Below are 20133 nucleotides of genomic sequence, written 5' to 3' on the forward strand. Positions count from 1 at the left end.
GGGAGCAAACCCCAACTCAGTTTGTTCCATCTCTTTAAAAAATCCTGCCAACTTTTCTACCTCTTGAAGCGCTGAGAAGCAAGTGTAAGAAACCCCCATTGCTGCATTTTTCCTGGAAAGCCTGCCCAAACTGATCTTCAACATAGCCTGACAAGAACTGTTCTAGGAAGATCCCAGTGACAGCCATCTATGCATATTTGGGATGCCAAACCAAAGCAAAATACATCTGAACATCTGACATCTTTCCATATCTTCTCTTTTTTTTCTTCAAGAATTAGCAAGTATTTGGCCAAGGTATTCTTTTTGCCTGTTTTTTTTGGTAATAGAGCTCTAAGAGTAAATCTCTATTTTTTCGGTTACCGGGAAGGGGGGGGGGGGGTGGCGGGGGGGTTGGTGTTGGTGGTGTGTGTGTCTAAGGTAAAAAGGGAACTTTTATATTTCAATCTGTGTGTTAATGCTTTGCATCATGACTGGTTAAGACTTGTTTTATAATAAACTGATTATTTTGTTGTTTATTAAAGAAACCTGGTTGGTGTATTTTCTGGGACAAAAAGAGTCTATGATTGACTATTGGTAACTGGGAAAAAATGTATCTTGTGACCCTTGGAGAAATGGAACTAGAACAAAAACTTTTAAAAGGTGCCTATTAGTGTATTTGTTTGTGTGTGTGTATGTATGTATATTACATATATATACAAATGTATGCCCCAGACCTCCTTATAGAATTAATCCCATACATGATGTGTGGCAAAGTCTCTTCTCTAATTGTCACTTCTACAATTATTCCCTCAGCCTCTGCTTACTATAGAAACATGTGTAGAACTGGCAGTAAGAGCATATGTTTCTGTTATAAATGCTGCCAATAGCTGCTGTGACTGCAGTGTGTCTGGGAAACTTCAGTTTGCCTAAGATACGGAATGCTTTTAAAATGAGGTTTTAAAAGGAAGCATCTTGTATTGATTAAGACAAAGTGATATTTTTAAGAATAAACTTTGAGTGGCACTGTACTAAGGATTTCAGTAAGCATTGCACACTTTTGTGGTTTCGTCGCAGTGGGAGGTAAGTGGCACTGTAACATAATGGGTTTAGGTCCCTGCTCTTTCACTCTTATGCCTAGATTTCAATAAACATCAGAATGGGGAGATGGAAATTACTTTTGTATTTGGCCTGTGCAAAATATATTTGACCATTCTCAAACCTGTGCTTAGTAGGTGTGGGCCTACAGCACAAAATTACCAACAATAATAATTTGGTAGCTTTAGTAAGGAGTCCACGGGATGGCTGATGCAGAAAGTGCCACATTGTTGCATTATGAACAGCTTTTCTGAGGTTACTGTGAGGGCGGCACAGTGGCGCAGTGGTTAGCACCGCAGCCTCACAGCTCCAGCGACCCGGGTTCAATTCTGGGTACTGCCTGTGTGGAGTTTGTAAGTTCTCCCTGTGTCTGCGTCGGTTTCCTCCCACATGCCAAAGACTTGCTGGTTGATAGGTTAATTGGCCATTATAAATTGCCCCTAGTATAGGTAGATGGTAGGGAAATATAGGGACAGGTGGGGATGTGGTAGGAATATGGAATAGTGTAGGATGAGTATAAAATGGGTGGTTGATGGTTGGCACAGACTCGGTGGGCCGAAGGGCCTGTTTCAGTGCTGTATCTCTTAAAAAAAAAAGTTGTTAATGCTCCCTCTGTTCCTCTCTACAGCAGGAATAATCTGAAGGGAACAGGGCAATGAAGGAGAGGGATGTTATAAGCAGCAAATACAGCCTTATTAAGTCAATGTGTGATACCTGTGATAAATATAGGGAAAAAAGTATAGATATGTAGTTTTCAGACAGTTTATGTACTTAAGAGGTGTTAAAGGGAAAGAGCATTGTACTTGAGAAATAATTCTTGAGGGACATGTCTCAATACTTAGTGATGCATTTTGTCTCTCTTATTACTTTGTTTTATTGTTTCAAAATGCTGATCAGAGGTGAAAAACATCTCAAACATCTATCTGATTTCATTGAAAGATATAAGATTATATCTTATATAAGGGGCTTGACAGGGTGGATGCTGAGAAGATGTTTCCTCTCGTGGGAGAACCTGGGGGCATAATTTCAGTACTGGGGTCTCCCATTTAAGATGGAGATGACAAGGAGTTCTTCAGCCTGGTTGCCAGTTCAGGAAAGTCAAGATTGGAACATCCAGTACCTACTACCCAGTGATTTTCCAGTCTCAGATTCCTTCAGTTGACATCCATGATTGAGAAGAATGTCAATCCATGTGAGAAATGTGGAATTGGGTGTCATTTGATCTTTGGCTTTGTAGTGAATTTAAACTTTCATAGGAAGATACGAACATAAGAAATAGGAGCAAGAGTAGGCCATTTGTCGACTTGAGCATGCTCTGCCATTCAATAAGATCATGGTTGATCTGACTGTAGCCTCAACTCCAGTTTGCTGCCTACCATGAACCCCCCCCGCCCCCCCACCCCCACCCCCCATAACCCTGGACTCCCTTGAAGATCAAAAATCTGTCTAACTCAGACATGAATATATTCAATGACCCAGCCTCCACTGCTCTCTGGGGAAGAGAATTCCAAAGATTAACGACCCTTAGAGAAGAAATTCCTCCTCATCTCTGTCTTAAATGGGAGACCACTAATTTTGAATCTGCGCCCCCTAGTTCTAGATTCCCCCACAAGGGGAAATATCCTGGCTGCATCTATCCTGTCAAGCCCCCTCGGAATCTTAAATGTTTCAATAAGATCACCTCTCATTCTTCTAAACTCCAATGACTATAGGCACAACCTGCTCAACCTTTCCTCATAAGACAACCCCTTCAACCCAGGAATAAACCCAGTGAACCTTCTCTGAACTGCCACCAATCCAAGTATATCCCTTCTTAAATAAGGATACCAAAACTGTACACAGCACTCTAGGTGTGATCACGCCAACATCCTGTTCCCTACTTCTATACTCCACCCCCCTTGCAATAAAGGCCAACATTCCATTTGCTTTCTTAATTACTGGTACCTGCATTCTAACCTTTTGTGATTCATGTATGAGGACACCCAGATCCCTCTAGACCACAGCACTCTGCAGTCTCTCCCCATTTAAATAATATTTTACTTTTCTATTCTTCCTGCCAAAGTGAATAACTTCATATTTCCCACACTATAGTCCATCAGCCAATTTCTGCCTACTCACTTAGCCGACCTATATCCCTTTGCAGACTCTCTGGGCTGCATTTTAAGAGACTGATGCCAAAATAGGTGTCGGGCGCAAAATTTTGCGGCCGGCACGCACGATGCCCACGTCGCAGAGCTGCTGCGATTCCAAACGCGGCGGCTCATTTGCATGGCTGGGGTGGCCACACACCCCGATGACGTGGAGGGGGTGGGCAAACTGTCACTGGCAACGGCTTCTGGCGCCATTTTTAAACGGATTACAGCCCTAACAGAGCATTTAAATGTTTAAAGGGTCAGTTTTTGTAAAGTTTAAAAAGGAATGAAAAATTCTTCCCATGCCCACTCCCACCTCCCCCTAATGACATTAAACTTCATTTCAGCCCTTTTCCCCCTACCCTGGAATACCTACCGTCACTAAATGACCTCTTCCCCGCAACCCCCCCCCCCTCCAGAGTTCAGACCCTTTGTCCTTTACGCCTTCCCATCACACGCCCCCCGCAACCTATCTGAGGAGTTTGACTGCGCTCCCCTCCTCCTGCACTGAGACAAGTTCCTCCACCCCACTTCCCACAGGAGTCGCACCTCGTTTCCTCGAAAGGGGATTTGAAGGCGCGGCATTGCCGGCCATCTGAATGAAGATACCAACCTGTTGGCAGAATTGCTGTGGCCTGCATATTGATGCATGGTAAGTAGCCATTCCCATCACCGAGCGGCAGGGCAGCTGCCATGAGGCCCCGCTTTCCTTGGACAGGAAAGTGAAGGTGCATGAGTGCTGGCCGTCCTATGGAAGATTGCGGTGAAAAATATTTATACGCATGTCTATCCTTTAAAGTTGGGTCCCATCACTGAACGGAGGTGGGTGGCGGCCGCCACAGAGCTTTGCCGCCACCAGGAAGATCAGACCTGGCAATCCCGTTGTCGGGCTCCGTGGCGGGCCGCTGCGATCTTCTGGCCCCGCCACTACGGAGACCGACGTCGGGAGCTCAACAAAATTCAGCCAACTATTTCTGCAGCCACTTCTTTTAAGACCCTAGGATGCAGGCCATCAGGTCCAGGGGACTTGTCAGCCTTTAGTCTCATTAGTTTTCCTAGTACATTTTTTCTAGTGATGGTGATTGTTTTAAGTTCCTTGCTCCCTTTTGCCTGCTGATATTCTAGTATTATTGGGATGCTTTTCGAGGCTTCTATCATGAAGACCGATACAAAATATTTGTTCAAAGTCTCTGCCATTTCCTTGTTTCCCATTAATTCCCCAGTTTCATCCTCTAAGGGACCAACTCTACTTTAGCTACTCTCTTCCTTTTTATTTGCAGATGCTATTACTGTCTGTTTTTATATTTCTTAGTAGTTTACTCCTATATTCTAATTCTCCCTCTTTATTTTTGTTAGTCACCCTTTGCTGGTTTCTAAAATTTTCCCAATCATCTGGCCTACCACCTTTCTTCGCAGCATTGTACACATTTTCATTCAATTTTTTATTCCATGCTTAACTTCCTTCATTCTCCATGGATGGTTTATCTTGGAACAATGTTTAAAAGATACTATCCTGGACAGTGAAGTGGAATTTGGTGTTCTGAGTAGGATCTAATTGTGTTGCAGCTTTAATTAGTCATACCACAAAATGGTAGCCCTTGCCTGTGATGTTCCACATGTGCATCCCTTAATGATTAAGTACTAAATATTTGGCATGGGGAGATGATGAAGAGAAATAATACTAGCATTGCTGTTGACCTGTTACTTGTCTGCTGCTTTTCTTTAGATTTTTTCTGATCTGTCATTTGTAGACGTCTTCCTCTTATCAATCTTTTGTTGCAGTTTTTTCTTTTTTTCTCCTCTTTCCTGACTTGATGTGCTCTTCTCCTCAAATGACTTCTCTTTTTTTTTGAACCACTAACTTGTTTCAGCAGCTCAACCATGTGATCTTTATGGCACTTCAATGACTCCTCATGATTGTTGTGTCTCTGTCGTTGTTTGTGTGCTCACAATGATGATTCACAGAAGAACCTGAAGGAGGGTTGCCATTTATATTAAATAGTACCTTGTAACTCCGTTGACTTGCTCTCTGTCTCAGTGGATAAATACATCAGAAATATTCCAAAACCTCTGATTATTTAGACTATGAACACTCATCACTTGACCTGGAAACTTGTAGAATTGCCAAACGAGTGAGATACTGAGGGGCCACTACTGTCAATGGGACTGTAAACCACCATGAGCCAGGATTTTCAGGAGAGGAGAACTTTAGGGATAAATTAGAGAAGAAAATTGAATTCTGAAAGGTTGGGTACAGCTACAGTCTAGATTCTAGTACAATGTTGAAGAAATAAGTCTTGAGAACCAAAGGTACAGTGAATATTCAATAAATGCTGACTTGCTAGATACTCAGCTAACTAACAAGGTGCAAGTTCCTCCTCCATTCTTATAAGGTATACCAAATTCATCAAAATATGCTGTGCTGGTGCATATTGTCGCTACTCTGAGGATTTATTTGCCATGTGATAACTTTTTTAATATGAAGAATTATTTTTCTCCAGCCCACTCTTGGGGCCTGCCTCCACCTTGCACCCAAGCAACCTATCTAAGAGTGGGAATGAATAGCAAGGTCCCACCAATCAGCAGAGCATTGGATTGCCCACTGTCGTTTTATTTTAAACTGTGACAGTTCCCTGTTTTACAGCATGAAACTTATAATTTAGAACAGACAATTTATAAATTCATTGCATTTTAATTTTGGTATTTTTGTTTCTTTCCTGTTACAGACTTATATCGGAAGTGTAGTGATATCTGTAAACCCATACAGACACTTGCCCATCTTTACACCAGAGAAAGTAGAAGAATATCGCAACAGAAATTTTTATGAACTGAGTCCTCACATGTAAGTACAACAAAGCTAAACAAACTGCAGCTGACTCAAATCAAAGGACAGCATATGCAACTAGCTGTTTACCTTGGATGAAAGGAAAAAAAGAGGATGTGAATGCTTTATTCTTTTGTGTTTTATTAAAGCCTGGACTTCCCAGCTTAATTGTAATTTGTTTAGTATATTGCAAGCATCCGCCAAATTATTCCATCATAGACAAATTCTTCAATTTTCTGCTTGAACCCTGAAAGGCTTCATCTAAAAATGGCATTTTTTTCTCTTTATATTTGACCCCATCTGTCCTGGCAACATCCGTTAATGTATTTTGCTTTATAAACAGGGAAGGAGGTTGTTTATTGAGCATTTGTGTTCATCTATACAGAACTGGGCAAAGTGCAGCCTGTGTGGTTATTGTATGGTAAATTACTGTCTGGAACATATATGATTTTAGTGATAAGTAGAAGTAAAAATAAAAATGATATATTTAGCTTTCATGAAATTTATTTCAGCTCCTGAAAAAATGGTTCACAATTTCCACTTTGGAAAGTGACCCTTTACCAAGGAGGGACAGGATGTTTCATTTAGGAAAATATATTTTTCTTCCATGAAGTATATAAGTAAGTATTAGAAAACATTCATACTATTTTAGTATTTTCAAAATATTTTTCAAATACCCTTGTCGGCATCAGAAGGCGGTGTATGATTATAAGGTAAAACCTTTCTTATAAACATTAGTGATGGTCGTGTCAGATAAAAAGAGTTTCCTTTTAAAGTTATTTTCACAAGCGTTTGACTAGCTATTATGTCATTTTCCAAATGCTGGTGTCTTACATTCTCAAAATGTGATCTGCAAGAACTCCACAGACATGATAGTCATCAAGGTTTGATGTCTGTCAAGGTGCCCATCAGCTGTAACCCCCATAGTCAGAGTATCTCCCTTCCATGTGTACCAGACACCCTATTATACTTCACCCAAATGACCACTCTTCATTTGCCAACTTAGACAGTAACTGTTAGGAAACTGTTCAACCATCATGCCATTGTGACTCAGTCTGATTGTGTCCTGTTGACATGTGTGCTGTGCAGTGAGGCTTACGGATCAGAAATCAGGATTCTTTTGTCCCTCGTTGCTCAGCCCAGTTGTAATAGCTTTACTGCCACCTTGGCCAAGATCAGATGAGAGCAGCGTGTCAGAACAGAACAGTTATTGAGTGTGGGAGCCTCCCTTGTATGTATGGTTCACAATCACATCAAGCTAGGCACTTCCCACTGAGCCACCAAGGGGATTGAAGTGGAGTGCCTTGTTATAACTATTTGCTGCAGCCTGTATATTCATCAAATCAAGTATGAGGAAGACTTGTTGATGTATCTGCTCTGCTATTACTGTGTAGCAGCCACACTTGCTATACTGGCTCAATTTTTTAAACAAGTTTATCTACAGTCGAAAACACAGGTTTTTCTTTCAACATAGTTAAAGCCAATAATCTGCTTCACTGTCAGTAATTCTGTCCTCGCCAGTGTGATTGAGGAGAGGACCAGAACTAGTCTCATTCCTTTGTATTGTAATGACAATGTACGTTCAAGGTTTCTGCCAGATAGCCTTCAACTCATTGCTGGCATTTTTAAAGTGTATGTTCTCTTTTAAAAGAAAAACCAAAAAATAAATGATGCTAATTGATGTCCAACATCTGAAGCAGTGCAGCTGTCTTTCATCTTTACTGTCCTATGACAGACATCCATTTGAGCACTTAAACAAACTGCAAGGTCAATATAACTGAATAGTTTTTGAAATATGAAGGTATTGTAAATATGTAAATTGGAGAAAGCTGTTTTATAGTTAATCATCTGAAATTTCCATGGGGTTAGATTCGCAGAACTCCCAAGAAATAGTATAAAGGCTAAAAATGGGATCCTGTACCAATGCTTCAGGATCTCCACAGAAGTTGTGGGAGAACCTTGTGGAAATTTGGGACCAATTTTTTTTTTTGTTTCAGCCACTTTTGTGCTGTGTCTGTAATAGTACTCCACCTTTTTTCATTTGTTACTTAATTTCCTTCCTCTAATAAACTTGCTGCCCTGCCTGATTATAAAACATAATTGAATAAAGAAGTCATTTATCATGTGTACAGTATTAATAATTCTAATGCAAGTAGTTTGATGTCTGGAGAGAAAAAAAAACAGGTGTGCAGGTTAACTTTCTGTCATTAATGGGAAAATTAAACCTGAGACTGTTGAATAAGGCTGAACCAAGGCAAATAGGACACTGAAATCTGTATGTTTTGCTATAATTGTAATTATATTGCTGTTCAAAGAATTTCTATGGCAGTGTTAAGCGATGGGAACTACATCATGTTAAATGTGTAAGATTTTCCTTCCTGCTTAAGCTACTGCTTTTGTTGTAGTCTTAGAATAGGACTTCATTTATAGAAATACAACTGTTCATCCTATGGATGGTTTTTCTCGTGATGTATTTTCCCATATGTTTCATGGCAACTTTCATCTCTGGTTGATGCAGAAGGCTTATGTAGTTAGGCATTACCTGCTTAATACTTAGATGAAGTGCTACCAAAGCTGAACTTGGTTATTGCTGCATCTAATTTGTCTGCAAAGTTGTGGGGAAACTGCTTTCAAACAATACATACCATATAAATCCGAATGTTACAATGAACTTGGAATGTAATTTTCTTCATGTTGAAGGAATAATGGATGTGAGAACCTATGTTTGGATAACCTCTCAGTACGCTGAATGTGTAACTTTTAGGCAAAGGCTGGTGGAAAGTGGATCTGCGTGTGGAGTGGATACAAATCTGTTCCAGATTAAATTATTTGTTAGCAATTGCATGCACAGATAACAAGTCAACTTTTTATGCAGTGACCATCAGCTTTTATAAAGCAATCTTTTAGATTTTAAGTTATACTTAATTTGGAGTGGCAAAAGCTGATAAATAATAATCATTGAGGAGAACGTCTGGTTTTGGGGATGCTTTGAAAAAAGTCAAAAAGTCCAGATATAAAAGTTTAAACTACCCCATCTTTGTTCCTCCTCTTTACATTTGAGATCATTCTTATTGCTTTTCTCTGCACCTATACCATGCATCTATGTCAATATGTATTGTGGTGATGTGAAGTGTCATCCAAAAGTGATCTAAACTAGTACATTGTAAAGCCTAATGTGCAACTATCTGCTCTGTAGGTTACATGTCCCAATATTCCATTTGTTTTTCACTGTTTGTCTAGTGACTAAAACTTCATTGGCTGTAAAGTATTTTGCGATGTTCTGAGGTCAAATATGAAATTTAAAAAAATCTTTAATTATATTTTCTTCTGGTAACCTCACAATGGTTCATTACTGGGTTTATTCCACTCTCTCTTGCATGACGGTTTCTATGTGTTCATGAAACCAAGTTGAGCAGCTGCACTGTAACATCCAGCAACTTCATTCTGTTCTTGTTCGGTGCATGTTGTGACATCATATGTCACGCAGTAAGATCCGGATAATCTCAAACGTGCATCACTACCCATGTTTGGGAACAATATGGAGGGAGTACCTGAATGGAATAGAAATATATTACAGTACTGATGAGTAATCCATACTGTAGTATAAGGATGTAAAGGGTTAAAACTGAAGACACTGTACGAGCGATAATTTAACCATCACATGAAATAGGATTGAGAAGAAGAAGGTACAGCAGCATGAAAGATGCTAGCTTAGGTGGCTTGTGGAGAGTGTTTATAGTAACTGTTAATAATAGTTAACCTTTACCGGAGTCTAAGACATTCTCGAGAATGCCTTACAATGCTACTAATACAAACCCAACATGGTGGCAATGGTAAAACCATGGTAAACAGCAGTGAAAGTGACCAGGAGAATTTGAAGATCTTACCTTTGGAAGAAACGCCAGGTGAAATTTAAAGATAAATACTGACACAGTAAAGTAAGAAAACTACTTACCTGCAGAAGAGGCTGTGGAGAGCTCCACAGCTGTGGTGAGTGAGAGCACAGAATTACAGGCTGCACCACAGGACAGAAGTGTGGTGGCCTGCATGTAGAATCCAACAATCGGGTAAGTCACGATACCAATGCTGGGGATCACGTTAAAAGCCTTTGAAAAGCTTGCAGTACTTTTCTAAAGGCATTGTGCTCAGAAAGTAAAAAGAAAAGGGGCGGGAAAAATCCAATCCTTCACTTGGGCTGAATGCGAAGGCAAAGAGTGGGAAACCCTGAAAACAGTGGGGACACCTTCATTAAGGCAAGCAAGCCTGGAAAAAAAATCCCAAACAAACTGCATTTCTCAAAGAATGGGGAAAAACCTGGAAAAGTCTATTAAAACAGCAAGGAACTCACACACAACTGGGGACCTCAATTAAAGCAACCAAGCCTGAAAAAAACACAAACAAGCAGAATTCCTTCAAGAAAGGGGAACACCTACAAAGTCTATTTTAAATAAAGCAATATGGTTCGAGAAAGAGAAAATTCCTACAGAAGGAAACAAACTCAGAATTACAATTGGAAATTTTGAGCAAGAAGCTTACCCAAATTAAACAATGGTCTAAAAGTTTGGATACATGAGCTGGAACGAGAAGATACAGTAATCCATAAACATGAGGACTATCAGCGATTGTATATTATACGACCAAATGAAGTGAACATACAAAGGAATCGAATATCATTCTCATTCTGCAAAAGCAACAGCCAGTCATCCAGCTGCAAGATCCAGAAGATGAACAAACTCAAACCAAATGAAATACTACAACCTGTAGAAACGAAAAACCAAATCAGCAACCCAAACTTCCTACGAAGATCACTGTCCCAGACAGATTACAACAGATCTGGGAGAGTTGTCAAACCTCTGATTAGACTGAATCTGTAAAATCAGAGACTTGGGGGGAGAAAGAGTCGTAGAGAAGTTATAAATGTATATATTGTTAAGATCAGGTGAGGAGGGGTCGAAAGGCTCCCCTTTTGTCACTCTCCGTGTTTGACCACAACAGGGTTAATTCTTTTTTTAAAAGTGGATGTACTTGCCATTTCAGTGAGTTTTTGATTATTTACATGCTAAGATCATAAACAGAACCAATTAGACAGGTTTTCTTGAGTTTAACAAAGAAAGAAGTTTGTTTTATTGTACTTAAACTGATCTAAGTAAAATAATAAACTATGCTCCAACTCTCCCTCCCTCTCTCTCTCTCTGTCTCTCACTTACACTCTCATGCACACACACACACACACACTCTCTCTCACTGGAGGCGCACACACAAACTTTCACTCGAGGTACATGCACCCACACACAAACTCACTCACTTGAGGTTCATACACACACATAGGTTACAGAGTGGAGAAGGCTAGATTTGTCGAGTTAGAGTCCATTGAAAAAAGACTTATAAAGTCTGTGGAGTTTGGTGATTCGGCTGGCTTCTAGCTAAAGTTGGTAATCCTGAGGCTTCTGGTTTGAACAGCTAGATGGCTGATTTTTGGGTACCTTGGAAACAGTGATGCGGATTATTTCATTCAAGGTGTCTCTGGTTGCAACTGGGGTATACAGAGGTGGTCACGGTCAGCAGGCAGGGTTCAAAGCTGGAATGGTGAGAGAGAGAAAGGAGGGACCCGCACTTGGGTCTGCACTTGTCAGAGTCCAGATGCTTGTCAGCTGCAGCAAAGAAACACCAACCTAAAGACACACAGATTGGGGGGGGTGGAAGGGGTTTGTCACATGACAGTCACCCAGTGATTCAAGCATGGTAGTTAACAGTGTATTTCTTCTTGCGACTAAAACAGCCCATGTTTTGGGATTCCTTTCTCACAACCAGGGTCCCATTGTTCAAGTGGTAGTCTTGATGCCTTGCTAATGGGAGCAGGCAGTTCCCTTAAATTTCCCAGGCCTTGGTTCTTGCTGGCATGGCGCAGACACTTTGTCTCCACGTTGCAGGCCTTGGAATGTAGGATACAGTGTTGCAAATTAGGTGACCATCTTAAACTGCTAGCAAAGTCACTTTTTCTCTGTTCCTTTTTAATTAAAAAAAAATAAATTCAAGTCTCCAGCTGGTGGATTAAAAAATTATCATTCAACAAAGCATGTTGGCATGACAATGTTTGGAAAAATGTTGCATGAAGACTTGGGGGGAGATGTAGAATAAGGATGTAAAGGGTTAATACTGAAGACAGTGAGAGAGACCCCTCCCACTGTACGAGTGATGATGTAACAGTCACATGAGATAGGCTCGAGGAGAAGGTATAGCAGCACGAAGGATGCTAGCTTAGGTGGCTTGCAGAGAGTGTTTATAGTAACTGTAAATAATAGAGCTGTTAGTTAGCCTTTACTGGAGTCCAAGACTTTCTCTAAAACATCCTACAATGCTACGAATACAAACCCAACACACACCAGCAGTGAGAAATGATACTTTTCCGGCCATGTTTTGCATTGTTCCAGGAGGGCTCCTTTTTTATTGAACAAGAAATTAAAAATTCACGCAACAACATTTTGAAAGAAAGACTTGCTGTTTGAGCAATTGCCATGATATTGTTCCATTCCTCTCCCAGATCATGGTGGGATGTCATCCAAGAACAAAACTTGGGAACTGCCAAAAATAAGCTTGAGAATTCATAAGCTTCTCATAAAAAGATTACATAAACAGAAATCACTTGACAGTGACCATTGCCCAAAGGGACTTAAGCCTTTTTCCTGTTAAATGCAGTTCAGTGCCTGATGCCAGAAATTACAGCACCGTAGTGGGAACGTTTTTGTGAATGGCCAGATCATTTACATTCTTCCTAAATCCTATTCCCATACAAATAATATCAATTTGATTAATTTCAAATACTATGATTTATTCTCCAGTAACATTCTGTTGATAATTAGCTGTCAGATTTTGAGGAAAACTTATTTTAAGTTGCACGATGGAGAAATTTCTTCTGTTGCAAGTTTTTTTCTCATCCAGCTTTCATATATGTCTACTTCCAGCAGGAGTTAGTGAATAGTGATCAGGTGTAAGAAACCATTCCCATTTTCCTTACCTTAATCCAGCAGTGCTGAGACCAACTGTACTGCCCCAACTCTGCCCGAGCCTAGATCAACTCTCTCAGCAGACTAAAGTTTAGACCTCGCCCTCACTGGTTTTTGTCACTCGGTTACACACCACTTTAAGCTGTCAAGTCATCAGGGCTGTGTGTCTTAGTAAGTTTTGAACAGAGTGAAAGCTCCACAAGGCAGCTTCTTCTTTCCAATGAAAGCAATTAATCACATGGCAGGACAGATTGCAAATTTGAGGAGGAGAGTCATTCCAGTAATTGTACCAATACACAAAGAACAGATGATGAGGAGCAAATTACAAAAGAGAACACATTCTCAAATAAAAGCAAAATACTGTGGATGCTGGAAATCTGAAATAAAAACAGAAAGTGCTGGAAATACTCAGCCGGTCTGGCAGTATCTGCGGAGAGAGAAACAAAGTTAACATTTCAGGTCTGTGACCTTTTTATTAGAACACATTCTCAAATTGGCTTCTGACTTGTATAAGTACGACTGTAACAGCCACAAATGCAGACACAAGGAGAAGCGTCGTATTGATGTCAGAGATCATGATTGTACTGACACTAGACTAATAAAACCACTTGTTTATGCTTCAAATACCCAACTATAAATTAGGTTTAACCTGAATTTATGAAGTGTCTGTCTGTACAAAATATCTCAACTTAATTGCCACATTTCGCTGCATAAAGAAGTAGATTGGTGCATTCACATATTGAACATATTGATGCCAAAGAAAAAGGTAGTAATCCATCAATGGGGGCAAACATTATTGTTGGCAAAATGAGATTACAGCCTTTAAATCATTCCAAAGTTTTCATTATTTTAATCCCTTGCCCTTTCCTCATATCCTTTTTAAATGTTCCTTTTTCACAGTGGTGCAGTGGTTAGCACTGCAGCCTCACAGCTCCAGCGACCCGGGTTCAGTTCTGGGTACTGCCTGTGTGGAGTTTGCAAGTTCTCCCTGCGACCAGGTGGGCTTCTGCCGGGTGCTCCGGTTTCCTCCCACAGCCAAAGACTTGTAGGTTGATAGGTAAATTGGCCATTGTAAATTGCCCCTCGTGTAGGTAGGTGGTAGGAGAATGGTGGGGATGTGGTAGGGAATATGGGATTAATGTAGGATTAGTATAAATGGGTGGTTGTTGGTCGGCACAGACTCGGTGGGCTGAAGGGCCTGTTTCAGTGCTGTGTCTCTAAATAAAATAATAACAAAATATATATTCACTTCTTCTAAACTCTCCCTTTGTTGTTTTGATGATGCTTCTAAGCTTATAACCTCTAGTTAATAATAGAGGCAGTTTTTCCCAATATAACTGAATCAAACCTCAAAAGTTTAATACATTTATTCAGGCTCTTTCTAATGTATCTTCTCTCCTCATAGCTAAAGACCGTTATGCCGGTTACCATCTTTGTGAATCTTTGCATTCCTTCAATAAGGGCTAGTCTAAACACCTCCCTTTATATTCAACAGCATTACTATCATTGAATCTCCCACCATCAATATGGTGGGGGATGCGGGGGGAAGGGGGTCCCAATGACCAGAAACTTAACCATGTAAATACTACAGCTAAAAGAGCAGGTCAGAGGCTGGATATTCTGTGGCAAGTGACTAACCTGTTGACTCCCAAAGCCTTTCCACTACCTACAAGACATGAGTCAAGGGTGTGATGGAATACCCTCAACTTTCCTGGAGTGCAATTCCAGCAACACTCAAAAAGCTTGTCACCAGCTAGGACAAAGCAATGGCACACTGGCACACCATAGCTGCAGTGTGTACTATCTACAAAATGCACTGTGGCAACTTGCCAAGGCTTCTTTGACAGCACCTATTAAACGTATGACCTCTACCACTGACCAGGACAAGGGCGGCAGGCACATGGGAACACCACCACCTGAAAGTTTCCCTACAAGTCACACTCTATGCTGACTTGGAACTATATTACCATTCCTTCATTGTCACTGGGCTGAAATCCTGAAATTCCCTACTTGATAGCACTGTGGGAGTACCTTCATCATATGGACGGAAGTGCTTCAAGAAGGCAGCTCATTACAACCTTCTGAAGGGCAGGTAGGAATGGGCAATAAATGCTGACCTTGCCAGCAATGCCCACATCCTGCGAATGAATAAAAAAATGAAGGCATTCAAAATTCATCAATATTCTAGATGCAGTCTAACCATTGATTTATAGAAATTAAGCATAAACTTTTGGCTTCTATACTGTACACTGCTACTTATAGAACCTAGGACCGTGTGCTTTTTTAACAGCTTGATCAGTTTGTCCTACCAGATGAGTGTGTGTGTACTAAATTCCATCTGACCTCTGCTCCATCGAGTAATTTAACTATGCACACCACCACAACAGTTTCCTTTTCCCCTCAGCTAAAATTGTGTCTGTTGCTTCTCCCTGGCCCTACTTCATTATTCCTCATGCTCCGAGGACTCTAATCCCCTCAACCTCCATGGTACCAGGCCCCTCTAGCCATCCTGGTACCACATTTTGTCACTGACAGCTCTCAAACCACTCATGCTTTCTGCTTTACAGTCATCTATCTCTGACAAAAAATTATTTTCTTTTAGTTTGGATATCTTATTGTTTTATGACTAGTAATACCCTGAAACATTGAATAAGTTATTTAGTTCCCTATTTACATGGGAACAGGACAGGACAGGGGCTGTAGCAAAGTCGTCGTTCCAAGATAGTCCAAAAGAGAGTTGTAACAAAATTGCCATTATTAATTGATTGGTGCCTGGACATGAATAAAATCCAAGTGAATAAAGCTCCTAGGCTGGATGGAATTCTTAAGTTGGAGTTCCTGGAAACTGAATCATGTTCTGCTAGATCTACTGGCAGAAATATTTAGGGATTACCAAGATAACAGAGTGGTACCAGAGGAGGGAACAATGGAAAATGTAGTGTCCTTATTTAAAAAGGAGTCCGGGGAGCTAGAGGCCAGATGTCCACCTTGGTATCAGAGAATTCTAAAATCAATTGTTAAAAGACAAACTGGTAGAACATTTAGGAAGATATAAACTAACTATAAAAGTCAGCATAGATTTACGAAAGGGTAGTCATACTAGACCAATTTGAAATAATTTTCTGGTAACTAATTATGAAAACGGGGTCAAAACATGTAAATTTGTTTTTTTATCATCAGCCAGAAATGCCAAGTGGATGATCCACCTTGGCCTCCTCCTGAGGTCCCCAGCATCACAGGTGCCAGTCTTCAGCCAATTTGATACACTCCATATGATGTCAAGAAATTGCTGAAGGCACTGGCTACAGCAAAAGCTATGGGCCTTGACAACATCCCAGCTGTAATACTGAAGATTTGTGCTTCAAAACTAGCATCGCCCCAAGCCAAGCTGCTCCAGTGCAGCAACAACACTGGCATCTACTCGACAATGTGGAAAATTGCTCGGGTATGTCCTGTCCACACAAAGTAGGACAAATCCAACCTGGCCAATTACCACCCCCTCAGTCTACTCTCGATCATCAGCAAAGTGATGAAGGTGTCATCAACAGTGTGATTAAGTGGCACTTACTCAGCAATAACCTGCTCATCACTGCTCAGTTTGGGTTTTGCCAGTGGCACTCAGCTCCAGACCTTATTACAGCCTTGGTCCAGACATGGGCAAAAGAACTGAATTCCAGAGGTGAGGTGAGAGTGACTGTCCTTGATCAAGGCAGAATTTGACTGAGTGTGGCATCAAGGAGCCCTAGCAAAACTGGAGTCAATGGGAATTGGGTAAAACTCTCCACTGGTTGGAGTCATACCTAGCACAAAGGTTGTGGTTGTTGCAGGTCAATCATCTCAGCCACAGGATATCGCTGCAGGAGTTCCTCAGGGTAGTGTCCTAAATCCAGTCATCTTCAGTTACTTCATCAATGACCTTCCCTCCAACATAAGGTCAGAAGTGGGGATGTTCGCTAATGATTGCACAGTGTTCAGTTCCATTTGCAACTCCTCAGATACTGAAGCAGTCCTTGCCCACATGCAGCAAGACCTAAACAACGTTCGGGCTTAGGCTGATAATTGGCAAGCGACATTCATGCCACACAAGTGGCAGGCAATGTTCATCTCCAACAAGAGACAACCTAACCATCTCCCCATGACGTTCAACAGCATTACCATTGCTGAATCCTCCATCATCAACATTTTGGCAGTTACCATTGACCAGAAACTCAGCTGGACCAGCCATATAAATACTGTGGCTACAAGAGCAGGTCAGAGACTGGGAATTCTGCGGTTAGTAACTCATCTCCGTACTCTGCAAAGCCTGTCCTCCAACTACAAGGCACAAGGCAGGAGTGTGATGGAATACTCACCACTTGCCTGGATGAGTGCAGTTCCAACAACACTCAAGATGCTCAACACCATTCAGGACAAAGCAGCCTGCTTGATTGGCACCCCATCCACTACCTTAAACATTTACTCACTCCACCACCAACACACAGTGTGTACCGTCTACAAGTTGCACTGCAGCAACTCACCAAGGCTCCTTCGACAGCACCTTCCAAACCCACGATCTTGAACATATGGAAGGACAAGGGCAGCAGATGCATAGAAGCACCACCACCTGTGAGTTTGTTTCTAAGTCGCACATTATTCTGACTTGGAACTATATCGCTGTTCCTTCACTGTCACTGGGCCAAAATTCTGGAGCTCCCTTCCTAACAGCACTGCAGCGGTTCAAGAAGGTGGCTCACCACCACCTTCTCGAGGGCAATTCGAGATGGGTAATAAATGCTGGACTTGCCAGCGATGCACGTATCCCATGAACAAATTTTTTTTTAAAGTTGTTTTTTAGTAAAGATTTTGATGAGGTATCTCACGGAAAACTAATAGACAGGGTAGTAGCAGCAGGATGCGAAGGTGGATGGGATCATGATCGGATGATAGGAAACAGTCAGTGGTCATTGTCATTACCCTGTGTAATGGACAGTAACATCTGCTGCCTGTACTTGCATAGTTAGACGTGGAAATCCAGAAGTTGCTGTTAATGATTCCCCACTCCTTCACAGGTTGTGCTGTTGATGTCCTAGCAGATGAAAAGCTTAGAAATGACTTGATTTGACGTGATCTTCCACTTTTTACACTCCTAATTTCATTGTAAAGTCTCCTGAAAAAGTTGAGCCTTGTTGAATGAGTTGTAATTGTGTTTTTAATGGTATGCTAAGTCATAATTACTGCAGAACAACCTCTCTGGCTCTGAAAAGGTAATTTTATATTTTGTGGAGTGTCCAATTCCTCCATTATGATTCCTCAAGATTTTAAGAATAAGACATATTTTTTCAAGTTTATGATATTTCAGCTTTTACCTTAATCCCAATCTTTGTTTTGTTTTGTGTAAATTGATAAAAAGTGAATGATTAAGCCTGCTTGTTACTTCCTGATTTGCTGACTGAGAATTCTTCATTGTGATTAGCTGCTTAGCCTGCTTGATGACATCACTGTTGTTGGACACCAGAGATCCCTATAGTTGGGGCAAGAATGAAATTAATGTTGGGAAAGGTGAAATCCACACCAGAAATCACTAGATCTTTGTGGGCAGTTTTCTTTGAGGTTAGCAGCGAGTGTTATCACTTTGCTGCTGACTGTAAAATCCAGTCATAGGCACTATATAAATGGGTGGAGGGTGTGCCAACTGGATTTCATTGGGTTCTGTTGGTGAGCTTAACACTCTTTATAAATTATCTGGAACTGCATGTCAGTTTCATCCCAAAATTTGAGAATGGCATCAAAATAGCAGGGATGGTTAATACAGTGGAAAATGGAGGCAAGTTACAAGGCGATTAAATTGTTTGTGAAGGTGGGCATGGCAAATGTGCCATTTACATAAGGTGTCAGTTGTGGCTCAGAAGTAGCATTCTCACCTGAGTGAAGAGCTTGTGGGTTCAAGTCCCAGTCCAGAGATTTGAGCACAAAATCTTGGCTAACAATTCTGTTCAGTACTGAGGGAGCGCTGTGCTTTCGGAAGTGTCTTCTTTCAGACAAGACGTTAAACTGAGTTGCCCTCTCAGGTGGACATAAAAGATCCCTTGGCATTATTCGAAGAAGGGCAGAGGAGTTTTCCCCGGTGTTCAGGCCAATATTTATCCTTCAAACAAGATCACGGAAATATCATTGTCATTCTGCTGTTTGTGGAAACTTGCTGTGCCCAAATTGGCTGTGGAATTTCCTACATTTCAACAGAAACGACACTTCAAAAATCCTTCATTGGTTGTAGAGCACTTTCGCACATCCTGAGATTGTGAAATGCAAATCATTTATTTCTAAATGCAAAGGGGTTATAGGATTAATGGAAAAATATGGATTGACTGAATCAAGAAACGTGTTTGAGAGTCATGGGCCCCTAAAAACATCAAGGAAATGTTGGCCACTGTCCAAGAAACAAGGGATGCTAAGTTGTATAAAAAGAATACAGTGTAGCTCAAGGGAAGTGATTGTGTCCCTAATTAAAGCATTGGTCAGCCTGGAGTGTTTGTGTTCGGTTCTGGAACCCTTACTACAGGAAGGATGTAGCTGAGTTGCGAAATGTGCAGAGAAGAGCTACTGATTTGGAACGAGAAAATTAACTATATGGTGATTGACTCAAAGAAACTGGAACTCTTCTCATTGGAGAAGAGAAGGTTCACTGGGAGATATGGAAGTTTTAATGTGAAATCAGGCCGAGGGATGTAGAGCAATTGTTTGAAGGACCCCTTTTCAAGTGAATTATTAAATGTGGACCCCCCTATCTAAATTGGGGAAAATGGCACTGGGTGACCTTGTATTTTGGCACCCTTCTTTGCATTTAAGTATGTAGTACTTAAATATTTTTTAAAAAACTCTCTCTCATCTGGGGCCCACCGCCAGCCTTGGAGATCTTTGTGATGCTCTCAGCTCTCCTCCAAGGTGAGATAGCCTGTCGGCTTTGTGCTGCACCTGTGGCAGCCTGCTCCCACCACGTGGCAGCCTGCTCCCACCACGTGGCTTGCACCGAGCCCATCTCCAGCCACCAGTTTCTGTGCATACTCTTGACCATGGTGCCCCTGACCATGATGCCCTGGGTGGCTGCCTATGTCACCCACCC

General features: G+C 41.2%; 1 protein-coding gene across 5 annotated transcripts in view; it reads left to right on the forward strand.

The window, feature by feature from the left end:
* myo1b (myosin IB) overlaps positions 1-20133 on the forward strand; it is a 306869-nt gene that overhangs the window by 32848 nt on the left and 253888 nt on the right. For all 5 annotated transcript variants that reach the window (XM_068035658.1, XM_068035660.1, XM_068035654.1 and 2 more), the window contains exon 3: positions 5933-6048. In XM_068035658.1, the coding sequence (XP_067891759.1) occupies positions 5933-6048 (116 nt within the window). The remainder of the gene's footprint in view (positions 1-5932; positions 6049-20133) is intronic.

Source organism: Heterodontus francisci, chromosome 7 (genome assembly GCF_036365525.1).
Source record: "Heterodontus francisci isolate sHetFra1 chromosome 7, sHetFra1.hap1, whole genome shotgun sequence".
Lineage (NCBI taxonomy): Eukaryota > Metazoa > Chordata > Chondrichthyes > Heterodontiformes > Heterodontidae > Heterodontus > Heterodontus francisci.